Source organism: Phyllobates terribilis, unplaced genomic scaffold, assembly GCF_046119375.1.
Source record: "Phyllobates terribilis strain yellow unplaced genomic scaffold, ASM4611937v1 Scaffold_1__5_contigs__length_1240528914, whole genome shotgun sequence".
Lineage (NCBI taxonomy): Eukaryota > Metazoa > Chordata > Amphibia > Anura > Dendrobatidae > Phyllobates > Phyllobates terribilis.
The window spans coordinates 1,092,906,799-1,092,925,099 of NW_027362761.1; the positions used below are offsets into that span (position 1 = coordinate 1,092,906,799).

At 42.7% G+C, this 18,301-nt stretch overlaps 1 protein-coding gene across 8 annotated transcripts in view; it reads right to left on the reverse strand.

Moving 5' to 3' along the window:
- The window catches only part of LIMCH1 (LIM and calponin homology domains 1), a 365,336-nt gene that overhangs the window by 253,172 nt on the left and 93,863 nt on the right, over nt 1-18,301 (reverse strand). For all 8 annotated transcript variants that reach the window (XM_073645636.1, XM_073645633.1, XM_073645646.1 and 5 more), the window contains exon 2: nt 8,558-8,628. In XM_073645636.1, the coding sequence (XP_073501737.1) occupies nt 8,558-8,628 (71 nt within the window). The remainder of the gene's footprint in view (nt 1-8,557; nt 8,629-18,301) is intronic.

The following is an 18,301-nucleotide window of genomic DNA, read 5'->3' on the forward strand; positions in this document are numbered from 1 at the left end:
CAGACTCACACATCAAAATCAAACATCATTTGAATTTGGCTTGCTTGCAGTCTGTGCATAAGTCCCAATGAGTTTTAGACAAGTTTGTACTGAAAATCATATAACCAAAATCACTCGTCAAAATCAGTTCTCAGACAGGGTATTTAGCCTCAAACTGACATCATTCTGATGTTTGATTTTGATATCTGATCATGTCTTCATCAGAATCACTCGTCAAAATCACTCGTCAAAATCACTCGTCAAAATCAGTTCTCAGACAGCGTATTTAGCCTCAAACGGACATCATTCTGATGTTTGATTTTGATATCTGATCATGTCATAAAATGGACACTGTAAGCCTGGGGTCCATTGTGGCCATCAAGGAAAATGATTCTGAGGACCCATCTTTCATCTATACACATTTGAAATCACATCAAAAACAAGGGGCGGACATATCATTGGTGCAATCTGTGCGGCCGCACAGGGGCCCATTTATACCTCCACAGTAGGTGCAATTTTGCATTTTTTAGGAGCTCTGGGGCTATAAAGGGCCCATATATTCTTCTTGCACGGGGGCCCGCTTTCTGTCTGTGTCCGCCAGTGTCAGAAACATTATTATTGCATAATACTAGGGCGTATTTTTAGCCTCCTGCTGGACCATTGAGCCGATCATCATCAACCTCCTATTTATGGAGCCATAAAGATGCTAAATAAAAAAGTTGCAAACTGCCTGGTCTGGAATAGGTGGCTGGTGATAGATGGGCACTGTTCTGTAAAGAGGCTGTACAGGTTCTGACAACACCTGGCAGTACTCATCCAGAAATAATGCTACATTAAACTGAATGTGTCTGATCAGGTAACAAGGAGTCTAAGAGGCCTCTCATCCAGCAAAATCAGATCTCATGCTTTGCACAGAGGAGAGGAAACTACCCCGAAACACGTGTCTGCAAATTGAGATTCTGGTTCGGCTTTGATTCTAAGTCATGTGCCAAGGCTCGTTAAAAGTACCACTCCAGTGTTTTTTTATTTTATTTCACTGTTGGAGTGGTGCTACTAATCTATAGTTCCCTGCCTCGAGTATTATACTTACTACAGTATCTGCCATCATCTTCTGTTCTCAGTGCCACTCCAGTCGATATTCTGCAGTTTGTGATCTGCCAGATCGCTCCAGTGTTGGTGAGTGATCCGGATTTCACTACTCAGTGTAAGTTTATGAGAGCCAGAATGAGACTCTCAGACTTACATTGAGAACTTGTGGCAGTTTCCTCCGACTTCCAGTCAGTCAGAAGTCGCGGTGAACAAGATGGTGATGCAGGGCCGGAATGGCGCTGGGAACAGGTGAAGACGGCAGCTGATAAGTATAATACTAGGGGCAGGGAACTTATATTAGTTGCCCCACTCCAGCGCTGAAATAAAAAAAAAAAAAGCTGGAGTGTTACTTTAACCCCTTCCCAACATGAGCCGTGTATATGTACGGCGCTGCGGGAGCTGCGTTCCCGCAAACTGCAGTACATATACTTGGTCACGATCGTGCAGGCTCATGTTAGACTTAAGCTGAGAACAGCAGCGATCAAGTGCTGGCGTCAGCTCTATATGAGAGCTGATGCCCTGCAGCAAAACCCATGATCGGTGCTAGCAACAGGAGATCGCGTTGTGCCGATGCTCAGAACAGGAGCTGACACGCCTCCGCGTGTGAGAGACATCGATCTAATGCCCAGCAATGCAGAAAAATTGAAAATTATATATAATATAAAAAAATAAACTATTTATATAATAAACTAATATATATATATATATACACATACATACATATATATATATATATATATACATACATACATACAGTACAGACCAAACGTTTGGACACACCTTCTCATTTAAAGATTTTTCTGTATTCCCATGACTATGAAAATTGTTCATTCACACTGAAGGCATCAAAACTATGAATTAACACATGTGGAATTATATACTTAACAAAAAAGTGTGAAACAACTGAAAATATGTCTTATATTCTAGGTTCTTCAAAGTAGCCACCTTTTGCTTTGATGACTGATTTTATATATAAAATCACATATCAGATATTTGGTATCGCCGGGTCCGTAACGACCAGACCTATAAAACTGTCCCACTAGTTAATCCCTTCAGTGAACACCGTAAAAAAAAACAAAAAAAACGATGCTTTATCATTATACCGCCGAACAAAAAGTGGAATAAACCGCGATCAAAAAAACGATTGTAAATAAAAATGGAACAACTGAAAACGTCATCTTGTCCTGCAAAAAAACAAGTCACCACACAGCTCTATCAGCGGAAAAATAAAAAAGTTATAGCTCTGAGAATAAAGCGATGCAAAAAAAAATTATTTATTTTTCTATAAAATTGTCATGTAAAAGCTACAAAACACAAAAAAAGTTCGAAATGTGGTATCACTGTAATCGCATTGACTTGAAGAATAAAGCGGCCTTATCAATTTTACCCCACACAGAACGGCATAAAAAAATTTTAAAAAAAAATTCCTGAATTGCTGGTTTTTGTTCATTCTGTCTCCCAAAAATCTGAATAGAAAGCGATCAAAAAATGTTATGTGTCCGAAAATAGTACCAATAAAAACGTCAACTCTTCCCGAAATAAACAAGCCCTTACATAACTCTGTCGGCAGAAATATGGAAAAATTATAACCCTCAAAATACATGGATGCAAAAACTTGTTTTTACAATAAAAAACATCTTTTAGTGTGCGACAGCAGCCAAATATGAAAACCAGATATCAATCTGATATTGCTGTAATCGCACCAACCTGAAGAATAAAGTCGTCTAATCAATTATAAAGCACGAGGAACGGCATAAAAAATAAATAAAAGCAAATCTTCACCTACTGTTGATTTGTTCATTCTGCCTCCCAAAGGTCGCAGTAATGCTCGGCTCACATTTATCCTGCGCTGTGTGCTTACATCGGGGTTTCCCTGTAAATCTCTGAAATAAGTGATTCAGATGGAACACTGGCAGAAGATTCCTATAATGAGGCAGATGGAGTCACTGTGGATGCCGTCTGACCTGTGTTACGGTGGTGTCTGTCTTTTTAGGCGTGCATAAAAGTACCGTCAGCCACAGTTTTGTGAACTTCTGAAAAGAAGGACGCCGCTGAACAGAGGCCATAGTAACTCTGCTGCCTCATTATAGTGGATGGATCCCTTGGGGGTTTCATCTGAATCAGGTCATTCAGAGATTTAAATTGAAACCCTGATATAAGTGCTCAGCGTAGAGCGCAGGATAAATGTGATCCGAAAGGTTATGTAAAACGTTCGCAATAAAAGCTTCAACTTCATTCACAAAAAAAGCAAGTCCCCACTCATGTCCGTCATCTGTTAACTGAAACATAGGGGTCCGGAAGGTGAAAACAGGCTCGGGGGTGAAAGGGTTAAAGGGTCGATATTGACTTTTAGGATTGCTACTACCAATAGGTGGCGCTGGAGTTCAAGTCTTCTTCCTCTCTGAAGAGATAGTTTGCATCTATGATCAGTAACAACACATGACCTGCGGATCGGTGCGGCTCTGATTGTGGCAGAAAGCATCCATGACTTTTAAATCTTAGACAAATGCTTTTCGTTGATGAAGACAAGACATACAGGTTTAGTAATCTGATCAGTACTTATTTTAGTGGATACTTACATAATATTTGGTTATTATTAATACTGGTGTATCATGTTGCATTGTCACAAAGGACTTTTAGATAATTGATGTGGTAAAACTTAAGCATCAGTAACAATTACATTACCACTAGAATGTAGCTACTTACCAAGAATGTCAACTACTGTATGTTACCTAATCCTCCAAACAAGCTAATACACAGAAACTAAATATCCCTTATAATAACAGCGAGGTCTTACTGTTCTATCCTTAGAACTCATTTTCCTCTAAGACCTAATTAAACCACAATGTAAAGACAGGACTGTAAAGACCCACCCCTCCCCCCATTTCCGCACTTCTTATACAGCCACATGCCTGCCCCAGACCTGCTCAATTCATGATCACATAGCACTGAATGAAATGGAGTCTCTAATTACCTGCACTAATTAGACTAAAATTACAGCTTTTCAAAACAAGAAATCATGTACACATAAAGAGACAAGCCACCCACGCTACCCGGAACGTATGGAAGGAAGGCTGACGCAAGAATAGAGACAATGCAAAAGCCTATCTCCTAGAGATGGCAACCTACAGATCTGCAGCTGCTGCTCCGCTCACCCCAGCATGGGACTATTGTAAACCCCTCATTGTCAGGGGGCTCAAACTACATCTAACGCCCATGTAAGTACTATATAACCACACGGGGGTGGTCTACAAAACACTATTACATAACGAAATACATCTTAAAATATAGAACTGCAGTCAAATTTGGTTCTTTATAGAGTTGAGCAAAAAGATTTGCTGGCAGCCAGACCAGGGCAGTGCAAACCTCCACATCCATCGCCCAAATACAGGCATCTGGGGAACCTTTGTGATTGGTACGCAAAGATATCATGACTTCGCCTGAGGCCTTGTCACTTTGGTCCTTCAAATTTTTTTGCTCAACCCTAGGTCTTTTTACAAATTTTACAGCTACATGTAATCGAAATAGAAAGATTAACATCACATTAAAAAAAAAATGTGCAAGTGAAATGTAAGTTAAAGGGGATGTCAGGTTAAAATTTTCTTTTTCTCCGTAGGCTTCCTGTACTCAAACACAAGGAGGACAACTGCACCCACAGCTGTACTCCTGCCCCTAGATCCTCACTGTAGACTCCATCTTTGTTGATATGGCCGCGTTGGTGATATCCCATCAATATCCTGAGATTATTGCAGCCAATCACTACGTTCATCAGCTATGTGCCGCAACATCAGTATCCCCACTGAGCCCGAGGATTGGCAGAAGCGGCCATGTAACATAGCTGCAGTCATATCAACGTAGACCAGAGGCCGCAGTGGGGCGCGGCGGGTGGAGGTACAGGTGTCTATTTTTGAGTACATGAAGCCCATAAAGTAATAATAAAAACAAAAACATGGACAACCCCTTATTGTAACTATTCCACCATTGCCTTTTACTAGAGATGAATGAATCATTTGTAGGACCCCTGGTCCAGCAGCTACATCAGTAGTCTGTGGCCACCAGATGGGAGCCCTGCAAACCTCCTCCTACCTGCTGGCATCCCCGGCGCCTCTTCTTATTTGAAAGCCTGGTGAGACATCATGATTGCTGCATGATGCACACACGACATAGCGCCAGACCTACTAATCACAGGTTCCAGGGATGAAGAAAGAAGATTGCAGGGTTCCTGTTTGGTGGCGAGGGAATACAGACATTACCGCTGGACCAGGGTCCTACAAAGCAATTTATTCATCTTTACTGACTACATGTTCTGAGCCTATACTATGTGAGAATCACAGTCTTTATGCCAAGCACTCTACCGCAATCAAAACAGAAAACTTCCCCCTTGCAAGAATTTACTTATGTGTCGACAAGCGGACAACTGCTTTCAGCAGCATAATCAGAATTAATGGGTTATTCCAGTCAATGTCAATCACTGGAGATCACTCGCTAATTGGTGGAGCTCCCTCTGATCAATATAGCACTGAATATTTCCATTCATTGCACCAAGGTCGTCACATCACAGTGCAGGGACTGCAACACACCATCATTTACATGTAGATGTAGGTCTCTGACAAGCACCTGGAAGGGAGCAGCAATACATAGAAAAATGCTAAAGATTACCTGCTGCTGGACCGCTAAAAACAATGGCATCTATTAGTACATCATAAATTTGAAAAGCAGCCAAAGTTAGATATTTCAACTCATTATATTGGCATTTTCTGTGACCTGAAAATAAGAAGTGCAGACAGGGCGGTTCCTAAACATGGATAGACAATTGCAGGCTTTTTTCCACATTGCACTGGAGGCTCCACTAAGATCTGGCCAAAAATACTGACCACCCCATGATGGAAACCAGACTAATCCTTTTATAGATAACGGGGTTCATTAGGCACCTCTCATGTCAGGGATCCAGCACTCTTTTTTGCATTTCTGTACGCAGATGTGAACAGATCCCAAACTCAACTTTAGCCATTCTTTTTTTTGCAAAAAAAATGGACTAAAAAGCTTCGTGATTAGTGATGAGCGAGCGTGCTTGTTTAACCCTTTCACCGAGCATGCTCAGGTGCTTACCGAGTATCTTCGGCGTGCTCGTATATTATGTTTGAGTCCCTGCGTCTGCATGATTTACAGCTGTAAGACAGCCTGAACACATGCAGGGATTGCTTGTTTGTTAGGGAATCCTCACATGTGTTGAGGATATCTTTCAGCTGTAAATCATGCAGACGCAGGGACTCCAACATAAAACATGAGCACGCCGAAGATACTCGATAAGCACCCGAGCATGCTTGGTGAAAGGGTTAAATGAGCACGCTTGCTCATCACTATTCGTGATACCAGCTACTTTGCATTATCCGATTGATGTGGTATAGCTAAAATTTGAACCTTTTTTTGCAAATCACTTTAAACACGCCATGATCTGTAAATGATACAAAATGTACAGTACAGACCAAAAGTTTGGACACACCTTCTCATTTAAAGATTTTTCTGTATTTTCATGACTATGAAAATTGTACATTCACACTGAAGGCATCAAAACTATGAATTAACACATGTGGAATTATATACTTAACAAAAAAGTGTGAAACAACTGAAAATATGTCTTATATTCTAGGTTTTTCACAGTAGCCACCTTTTGCTTTGATGACTGCTTTGCACGCTCTTGGCATTCTCTTGATGAGCTTCAAGAGGTAGTCACCGGAAATGGTCTTCTAACAATCTTGAAGGAGTTCCCAGAGATGCTTAGCACTTGTTGGCCCTTTTGCCTTCACTCGGCGGACCAGCTCACCCCAAACCATCTCGATTGGGTTCAGGTCTGGTGGCTGTGGAGGCCAGGTCATCTGGCGTAGCCCCCCATCACTCTCCTTCTTGGTCAAATAGCCCTTACACAGCCTGGAGGTGTTTGGGGTCATTGTCCTGTTGAAAAATAAATGATGGTCCAACTAAACGCAAACCGGATGGAATAGCATGCCGCTGCAAGATGCTGTGGTAGCCATGCTGGTTCAGTATGCCTTCAATTTTGAATAAATCCCCAACAGTGTCACCAGCAAAGCACCCCCACACCATCACACCTCCTCCTCCATACTTCACGGTGGGAACCAGGCATGTAGAGTCCATCCGTTCACCTTTTCTGCGTCGCACAAAGACACGGTGGTTGGAACCAAAGATCTCAAATTTGTACTCATCAGACCAAAGCACAGATTTCCACTGGTCTAATGTCCATTCCTTGTGTTCTTTAGCTCAAACAAGTCTCTTCTGCTTGTTGCCTATCCTTAGCAGTGGTTTCCTAGCAGCTATTTTACAATGAAGGCCTGCTGCACAAACTCTCCTCTTAACAGCTGTTGTAGAGATGTGTCTGCTGCTAGAACTCTGTGTGGCATTGACCTGGTATCTAATCTGAGCTGCTGTTAACCTGCGATTTCTGAGGCTGGTGACTCGGATAAACTTATCCTCAGAAGCAGAGGTGACTCTTGGTCTTCCTTTCTTGGGGCGGTCCTCATGTGAGCCAGTTTCTTTGTAGCGCTTGATGGTTTTTGCAACTGCACTTGGGGACACTTTCAAAGTTTGCCCAATTTTTCGGACTGACTGACCTTCATTTCTTAAAGTAATGATGGCCACTCGTTTTTCTTTACTTAGCTGCTTTTTTCTTGCCATAATACAAATTCTAACAGTCTATTCAGTAGGACTATCAGCTGTGTATCCACCTGACTTCCGCACAACACAACTGATGGTCCCAAACCCATTTATAAGGCAAGAAATCCCACTTACTAAACCTGACAGGGCACACCTGTGAAGTGAAGACCATTTCCGGTGACTACCTCTTGAAGCTCATCAAGAGAATGCCAAGAGTGTGCTAAGCAGTCATCAAAGCAAAAGGTGGCTACTTTGAAGAACCTAGAATATAAAACATATTTTCAGTTGTTTCACACTTTTTTGTTAAGTATATAATTCCACATGTGGTAATTCATAGTTTTGATGCCTTCAGTGTGAATGTACAATTTTCAAAGTCATGAAAATACAGAAAAATCTTTAAATGAGAAGGTGTGTCCAAACTTTTGGTCTGTACTGTATGTACATACCTTCATTTGACATATGTCATTTCATTCTTGAGAATATTTCGTATTGAACCTAATATTGCCGATGTTCTGCCGTCATTTTAATTTGATTACTCTTCTACCACAATTTTTGTAGCACATTCTCCTGACTACATTCTTAAGTATCAAAAGGAGCAGCAAAAGAATGCACATTAAATAACAAGGGCAGGGTTTGTAAAATTAATGGTTTCCTGAGAATTTCCTTTTTATTTCCATTGCTCTTTTTATTGTAGGAGAACATCGCAGCAATGCGGCATCAACAAACAAACCACAGCTCATGTACATGCCTGGACTCTGTCTGAGCTTCACTATAAATCTCTTCTAGTAAAATATGAAGCGAAGAAAAGAATTTGACTTACTCGCAAAGAAGAATTCCATTCTCCAATCCAGTACGGAAGTCTTTGTCGCCAAAACTTCTACCCGTAACTTGCTGGGAAATGGAAATAAAAATATGGAATTATTAGAAAAGTCTACCACTGAAATATGCAGCATTCATAGTAATATTTTGTACCCATAACTTAATATATTTTTCAAGAAATTAATCCTGGCCTTGTGGCAGGGAATTGCATCTTTTCACTGCTCTCACAGTAAAGAATCCCTGTGTGTGACAACTTTACTGAACATTACTAATTTATTAAAGTTTCCAAAGACTACAAATGCAGCAGTACAACTGAGTAGAACTTGTATTCCTAAATAAAGGATGTTTGTTCAATTCCTGTACTATTTAATACTAAGATCACAATGGTTATAATATATTTGACACAGCAGAATAGGCTATATTGGCCAACTCTCCTGAAATATCCAAGGCACACATGGAATATTGGAAACTGGAAGTCTCCTGAATATGGACTACATATTCACCTCTTCTCGTTGGTCTTAGTTAATTTAGGGTATCTTGTCTATGGTTCATATTAGTTTAACGGGTCTGGTCTTGGGTTTGTAATAGTCTAGGGGGTCTTGTCTTGGTTTTGTATTTAGTGCAGGGGGTCAGGACTGTGGTCTAGATCAGTGTAGGGCCTCTTAGCTGGTCTAGATTAGTGCCGAGGGGTCTGCTGTTTGCATTAGTTTAGGGGTCTGAACTGGGGGTTTTGATCGGGGATTTGTAATACATAAGGGCTGGGGTAGGGGAACTTTTTCTTGCAGAGAGCCATTAGGATGTTTATACCATAATTCGAGGGGCCATATAAAATTATCGACTTGAAAATGATCTTGCTATATTTGGTCAAACAATTAATTAACTCACGCCTAATATGATGGTTGGAACAGCTTCTCTTTCGTGCGGCTGTGATGTTAGGTGATAACAATGATGATGCAACTTGCAACTACTTTTCCAGATTGTGTAGATCTGGACTTGAAGTCAACTCTTTATAAGTTTTGTAAAGAATTTGCAGTAATTGTTCCGAACAGAGATGTGGATTACACTACATGTCTCTTCAAGATGAGAAAATCATCACAGCTCCAGTGGGACTGGTGCATCTACATCGTATAGGTGACACTGGGACTGAAGCATATACATTGCATAGGAGACACCGGTGTAACAGGCCAGATTAACCCCCCTGCCCAGAATATACCCGGGGTTAAAGTGGCCTAGGCCAGATTATACCCTGGGTATATTCTGGCCTAGGCCAAACTATACCCCGGGGTATAAATTGGCCTAGGCCAGATTATACCCCTCTGGGCCAGAATATACCCCGGGGTATACATTGGCCTAGGCCAGATTATACCCCTCCGGGTCAGAATATATGCCAGCTGCTGTAGATCAGATTTGACACGCTTTTGAGAACCATTGAGTGATATACTTAATAATGGGGCCACAGTCAGTGCACAGGGACCCCAGGCAGCACACAGAGGCCCCAGGCAGCGCACAGGGGGCAGAGACAGCGCGTAAGGGGGGGGGAGCGCGCAGTGCCCCTGTGAGCTTTCTCTGCCCCCCTGTGCGCTGTCTGGGACCCCGTTCTTGAGTATATCACTCAATCCTGTGCGAAGTCTGGGGCCCCGTTCTTGAGTATATCACTCAATGGTTCTCATAAGGGTGAAAAATCTGATCTACAGCAGCAGGGGTATATTTTGGCCCGGAGGAGTATAATCTGGCCTAAGCCAATTTATACCCCAGGGTATAGTTTGGCCTAGGCCATAATAAACCCATTCTAGTGTGTTTTTGCTGCTGTAGTGCTACAGTATATATAGATGCACATACACAAACCATATACCATTTCATGCGGCTTTTGTCAGATTTTGATGCAGTCTGCAGTAGATTTCCCTCTTCCACGTGACACGGAGAAATCTGCTGTGATTCTGCACAAAAAAATCCACATCATTGGGATGCAGATTGGTTGATTTTTTTCCCTGTGGAAAATCAGCAGCAAATCTAGTGCATGGGAACGGGTGGACTAGACTTACAGCATATGTTGGAGGCATTACAATGAACTGACAGTAGCTGGTGCAGTTCCATCAGTGCATAGTTAATGTTATTTGTTGTAACTTGTTATGTATGCTTCTCCCTGCTCTCTATGATATGCGCTTTAAGTTCTCCAGTGTGAGTTCCTATTCTATCCTGATAAGGTATATAAAGTGAACTTGGAACACCTCCAACAGAAAAATAAATTTTCCAATTTTGACAACAATGGAAGACCAACTGTATGATCAGATTTTGAGATTCTACACTGTAACAGAACAAAATTACCCCCAGTGGATCTACGATCTACCTCCAGAGAAATGTTCAAACGCCAAGTCCCAGTTAAGACAAACATCTAAGCCATATCGAGCAGAGAAAGGGATTATTTGCTATGGAAAAAAGGATGTTCGCACTAAAAGCCGACAGCCAAATATCCTGAAGGCCTGTAACGACAACCCAACTTCTGGTGGCCATTTTGGCAGAGATAAAACATTTGCCAAAATTTCTGACCATTATTACTGGAAGGGAATGAAGAAAGATGCTCACCAACATGTCAAAGCCTGTCAAAATGTTTTGTCACAAGTCCCAAAATCAGCAAAGAAGCTCCACCACTCAACAGTATATCAGTGCCTGGAAAAGTATGGAACTTAGTTGGGATTGATATGATCGGTCCTCTTGCTGTCACTGATCATTTCTCCAAGTGGACTGTAGCAACAGCTGTTCCAGACAAGAGTACCATGTCAGTAGCAAAATGTTTGTACACCATTATTTGCCACTTAGGCTGTATGGACACTTTGATTAGCAACCAGGGAAAAGAGTTTGTGAACTCGATCATCGACAACCTGATGGATCATTTTCAAACAGATCACCGCATTTCATCTGCCTACCACCCACAAACAAATGGCCAGCGGGAACGTGACAATCGAACACTCAAAGAATCTCTTAGCAAGCTTGTCAATGACCAAGGAATCAACTGGGACCAGTTCATCCCTGGTGTTTTGTTTGCCTATCACACATCTGTGCATGCTTCAACCAAGTGCACTCCATTTGAGGTCATGTATGTACGAAAGGCTAAGCTTCCTATTGACCTCAATCCATCAGCAAATGACACTGTGGATGTCATGTCTCTTTCAGATGATGCCAACCCTGATGTGCTAAATACACTCACAACCATTCATAACAGGATCCACTCAGCTGTAAGTACCAACATCCATTCTGCTCAGGTACACCAAAAGTGTACCTTTGATCGCCGACAACAACAGAGAAATCACTGCTGGCAAGATTGTTTATATCAAGAATCAATGTCGTATTCATCGCATGGGTTCGAAGATGGAACCACGCTGGGTTGGACCCTACTTAGTTGTGGAATCCTTAACCAAGGGACGAGTAAAACTTAAGAACAATAAGACTGGCAAAATACTAAGCAACACCTACCATGCCAGCAACCTTAAGATTTACCAGGATGAATTGACTTCTCTACCACCCCAGTCCCCTGATAACTGTCCCAGTGACTCTGCCACACAGAAACACACGCAAATCAAGACTTTCAACCCACTATCAAGTTCAGGAAGGAAGTATCTTACCACCACTCTTGACCTTACGTTTAGTAGGGTTGTGTACTTTGGATGCACAAGACATCTTGGACAACCACGGCGTACATATAAAACCAAAGGTGATGGGAACTGCTACTTTCGGGCCATCAGCTATATCCTGACAGAAACAGAGGACAACTACTCCCTTCTCAGAGCTAGAGTGATCCACCACATGAAAACTGACTTGTCCAAAAAACTACAGGGCTACTTTAATGAAGATGTGAATGAATATGTGAACACCTTTGGCATCCCTCGGGATGGAGACTGGGCAACTGATGCAGAAATCATGGCCACAGCAAATCTGTTGAGTTGTGACATAGTCATCCACACAAAAGTCGGTGACACCATGGATTGGTTGACCTATCCCGCAAGCTTCAATCTGCAGTCAACAACAGAACATGCACTTTATCTTGAAAAAGAGCATGATCATTTTAATGTTGTTATCAGTGTTTACCAATCATTTTAATGTTATCAGTGTTTACCTTTGAACGTTTATATTGTAGTGTCCTGTCACCAGCCATGTGTACGATTATCGGCCGAAAGCCTCTCTGGAACCAATAATCGCCCCATGTAAAGGTACCTTTATAAGTTGAAGTTTCAGAATGTTATGACTTTTATTATATCCTGAACAGTGAAGTTTTTTATGAACCGTCAAGGTTTTCTAGTTGAAGTAAAAAAAAGTCTGTGTGTTTAGAGTTTTAAACAATAAAATGTTGAAAAATTACGTAATTCTTCAGTATATCACTCAATGGTGCTCATAAACGTGAAAAATCTGATCGCACAGGGGCCCCAGACATTGCACAGGATTGAGTGATATACTCAAGAACGGGGCCCCAGACATCACACAGAGGGTCCCAGACATCACACAGGATTGAGTGATATACTCAAGAACGGGGCCCCAGACATCACACAGAGGGTCCCAAACAGCGCACAGGGGTCCCAGATATCACACAGGGGCCCCAGACATCACACAGGATTGAGTGATATACTCAAGAACAGGGCCCCAGACATCACACAGGGGGTCCCAAACAGTGCACAGGGGGTCCCAGACAGTGCACAGGGGGGAAGAGACCACACAGGGGCCCTGAGCGCTGTCTCCCCCCCCCCACCTTGCGCGCTGGCTCCCCCCCCCCCCCTTGCTCGCTTTCTCTGCCCCCATGTGCTCTGTCAGGGGTCCCGTGCGCTGTCTCTGCCCCCCGTGTGTTGCCTGGGGTCCCGTTATTGAGTATATCACTCAATGGTTCTCAAAAGCCTGAAAAATCTGATCTACAGCAGCTGGGGTATATTCTAACCCGGAGGCCACTTTAACCCCGGGTATATTCTGGGCGGGGGGTTAATCTGGCCTGTTACACCGGGACTGGTGCATGTACATCAGATAGGAGACACTGTGACTGGAGTATATACAAAAGGAGTCATTGGGGCTGCAGCATATACATCACAAGAGACACTGGGACTAGAGAATATTAATTACAGGAGAAACTGAGGCTGGAGCATATACATCATTGGGCTGAAGTATATACATCATAGGATATGGAGACAGTGGGGCTAGAATATACACATCAAAGGAGACACTGCGGATGGAGTATATACACATCACAAGAGACATTGGGGTTGGTGCATACATCACAGGTTACACTGGGGCTGCCTCTGCTCTCTTCATCTGTAGAACGGGAGCTCCGTACACAAAGTAGGGCCAGACTATGGCACTGGCCAGCATCAGGGCGTAATCCTTCACTTCAAGCACAGCAGCACTCAGTAGTGAACTCTGCGTGCGCGTACTAGCAGCGAAAGAAGAAATTAAAGGGCCAGCAGTGGGCAAAATGGGTCTGTCAGCCTAAGAACTGCAGTCTCTAGGAATCTGCCCAGGGCCAGAGAAAAGGTCATCGCGGGCCTTAAATGGCCTGGAGGTTCTCCGCCCCTGCCTTAGGTGGTCTGATCTAAGGTTTGTATTGGTATAGGGGTCTGGTTTTGGGAAGGGTCTCATATGTACCACTTGTGATTCAAATGCCTTAGGTTAGGGCATGCCTTAGGTTAAAGATGGGGTATATGGTAAAAAAAAAAAAAAATTGGACAAGCAACACAGCAGTTGTCAGTAGTGATGAGCGAGTGTGTTCGTTTAACCCTTTCGCCGAGCACGCTCGGGTGCTTTCCGAATATCTTCGGCGTGCTCGTATATTAAGTTAGAGGCCCTGCGTCTGCATGATTTATGACTGTTAGTAGGCTTCAACACATGTGAGGATTCCCTAACAAATAGTCAGCCTCATCACATGCAGGGATTGCCTAACAGTCATAAATCAAGCAGACGTAGGGACTCTAACTTAATATAGGAGCACGCCGAAGATACTTGGAAAGCACCCGAGAATGCTCAGCGAAAGGGTTAAACGAGCACGCTCGCTCATCACTAGTTGTCAGTATTTCCCTGATGTACTGCACGGTGCGTGCTCTGTACATTCCATCCTTTGAGAGGGGACAAGTTGTGTACCATAAAGAATGAATTGTATTAACAATGGAATACGTTGCTAACTTATCTATGAAGAAGGGAGAAGTTTACTTCTTTGTAATAGTGGGGAAGGACGTAGCCTTCCTTTGGCACTGAAGTAGTTAAGGAAAGTGTTCCCTTAATCAATCCCCTCTGAACTGTGGTAGGCCAAGCTAAGGGGTTAGCTCTGGCATAGTTCTTTGTGGGCTGCAGTACCGGTAATCAGCCACAAGATGCCACTGTCCTGGGTGCAGATGTCAGGTTGAGTCTGCTAGCAGTGTTATAGACAGTGATGGGTTAAAGTTCTGTGATGACAGCTCACAGAGGGTGGGCACATTGGCAAAAAGCCTCTGTTTTAGTGTCCAGGGGGCAGTTAGAGATAGGACAGTGACCATTACGGGCAGCCTGAATATATGTGGCTGCTAGGGTAGACGGGAGCTCCACACCCTCAGACAGTGGGATCACTAGTGTGAAAGTCTCCCTACGCAAGAGCAAGAGTCCTGTTAGCCGGCCGGAGAAACTCAAAGGAAGTGTTGAGGACCCAGGGCACTTCTAGTCTGCAAGAAGCAGAAGAAGATAAATAGGACTCCAGGCTAAGACGTGGGGGAGAGATTGGATCCAGATCACTGTTAGTATTACAGAAGAGTCTCTTGGGCTAGAGACAGAGTCACAGAGATGCTTCACTCAAAGAGGGAACCAGGGCTGAAGATGTTGCCAGCGCCTGTGAGAGAGATAATAACCTGTCAGGCCTTATCCATTATATCTGCATCCTGTAAATACTGTACATATTCCTCTTCCCCAATTAAAGTCCAAGTTCTGGTTAAGAACCTCGTGTCCTCTGAGTTTATTGCTGCCTTGGTCCCAGAAGAGAAATGCATGGAGACAGCCATGATCGGATGGTTTGAAGTAAGTGGAGAGCACCACATACACAGCCACACATCAGAGGGAGGACACGAATTGTCTGTAGGGTGCCAGAGCGAGCAAGGGCTACAACTCGCCCACGACTACCTCGCTGAGGCACCTTACATCTTCACATTGTGCTGGTCATATATTCAGCGAGGCAAGTCTTTCATCTCTTCATGCTCAATACTGACAGAATTACTAAAAACTGTAAAAGTAAACCATATTTGATGCCCAAAGCAATCCCAGCACAACTCTCATTTTACCAGAAGAATAAGAAATAAAAGCTATGTTGTGATTGGTTCCTATGGGCATCAAATGCTTAAAAAGATAGTTTACTTTTAGACAGTTTTTATAAAACAGTCCCCACAATGTGTCATTGAAGGTTATTCAAAAGAAAAGCTATTTAGATGTTAAGGTGGGAAAAAAAAACATTGGCCACTAAATCCAACCTACAGTGTAATCCCACTGTGTTGATCTAAAGAAAGGCAAAACTGCTATGACGTGGATGATATTTGCTCCATTTTAGAGGAAAAATTCCTTCCCGGCTTCAGGAATCAACAAATCTAATCTTCAAAATCTAGTACCTTTAACCTGTAACATTTTTTAAGAAAGGCATCAAAGGCCTTCTTGAACTTGTGGCAGGAAATGACAGTCTCACTGCTCTTACAGTAAATAATCCCCATCAGAGATTACAGCAGTAGGAGTGAGCAGGGCCTGTATCACCAACAAAAAAAAAGATTTAGCATTATTTAATAGGCTTTTCCACTATCCTTACAGTAGGATTTACTCCCCCACCAATCATCACCTGTATCGCTCTTTATACCGTCTACAGCTGTGGCTGTTAGAGTTGACGGCAGCGGATAAGTGGGGGAGACGGGTGTTGGCCCCAACTATCTGATATTTATGACCTATCTTAAAGAAAGTCAGCAATATATCAATGTAGTCAGCAATATAGCAATATATCATTCCTAGCAAGCGCTAGAAACCAACCCCCAAAAGTCAGGTGTCAGCAAAAAAAAAAAAGTTTGGGAGAGATTGAGAATTGATTCTTAAATATTGCATGAGCTTGGCCTTAGGCCTCAAAAGCTAAAAAAAAAGTATAAAAACCAGTATAGCAGACAGTAAAGTACAAAAACTAAAAAAAAAAAAAATAGGGGGAAGGGGAACAGGTAAAGGGTCAGGTGAAAGTTACGGAGATCAACCACAGTAGAATGTGCAACATCTCCATACAAAACCAAACATTTAGTGTCAAGCAGTGCGGAAAATAAGTTAGAGTATTTTTTTTATTATTATTGAACGTGATGTGGATAACATTTCCATGGTCATGACTCTTTCCTCATGCAGAGTTCATTATCGAGAGCTCGTCTTTTAACACAACATAAAAGAATAAACATATAGTTACTTACAATTGTTTTAACACCTGCCACCTCCATCAACAGAGCATCATCCATTATTCAGTTCAGTGATCGTACATTCTGCAGTCACCTGATGGGACTATTTTAGTAGCAACCCTCACATCTTGTGTAGGCACAGCAAATTTTACCATTAAAAGAGGTTTTATAGGTCTAAATGTGCACTCATTTCTGGAAATGAGCTCTTGAAGGTAGACTCTTAATGTAGAGCGAAGAGTATTCTACACATGCAGAATGCTCATCCTTAGGGCTTGTGCACATGATCGTAATAATTGGACGGGTGCTATGGATCATTTTAACAGTTAGCACTCGTACCCATGTTATTCAATGAGGCCGCGCATATGTCCATTTTGCAGCAGGCATGATTTGCCTCGATAATTGGATCGAACTTGGCCATTCAAGTCTATAGGTATGTGGAAAACATCGGAGTGCGATCAAATTTTCAATGAAGAATGGAGAAGGTAGAGAAACTTTTTTTTTTTTTCTTCCTCCACCTCTGAGGAAATCAGATCCTACTCTGATTACCCTCTGAACAACTCTTATCAGAGTGTGATTAGCATAATTGGACCAATTTTCTCAGATGAGAGAAAATCAGTTGTGCAACTGTAGGGGGTCAGCCCTTACTGTACACTGAATGACACTTTGGCTTTAAGAGACCATGCTCCTCTCTGATTATTGCATTTGGACTACTTGCCTCTGCCCCCCTGTTGTTTTGGTGTGTCGGGTTGAAGGGAGAAGACCAGGAAGTGAGGGAGACCTCATGTGTGTCTGAGGTAACAGACAGGACATTTACATGTGTCCTGATAAGGAGAGATAATAAGAGGAACTGATGTTCTCTGGGAAAAAGATAAAGACTGGACTATTGCAAGATTGGTTGTCAGGACTGTGTACAAAAGTAAAGAGCTGCATCGTTCCTCCGGAACAGCTTCCCTGAAGATTGGTGACCTGAAGTAACAGATAACACAGTGTGTCAGCCATCCCTCATCATTGAGAGGGGAATAAGACTTGCCTGACTGGAAGAGAGAAAGACCAAATCTACAGGAGAAAGAAGTCGAGCATAACTCATCCGGCTCAGCTACCACAGAACCAAGCAGCAGCTGTCTATCTATTCCGGATCTGCACAATTGTGAGTGAAACACCAGTACCGTACTGTGTTAGGGTGTGGCTCAGTTCTCTCTTTAGTTAAGACGCTGTAGCAGCGTGACCCGATTAGCGGAAAAGCCAGATAGTGAATTAGCCGAGAGTAGTTTGTAAACCTGATTTAGGCTATGTGCCCACGATGCAGAAATGCTCCGGATTTTTCCTGAGCGTTTCTGCATCTC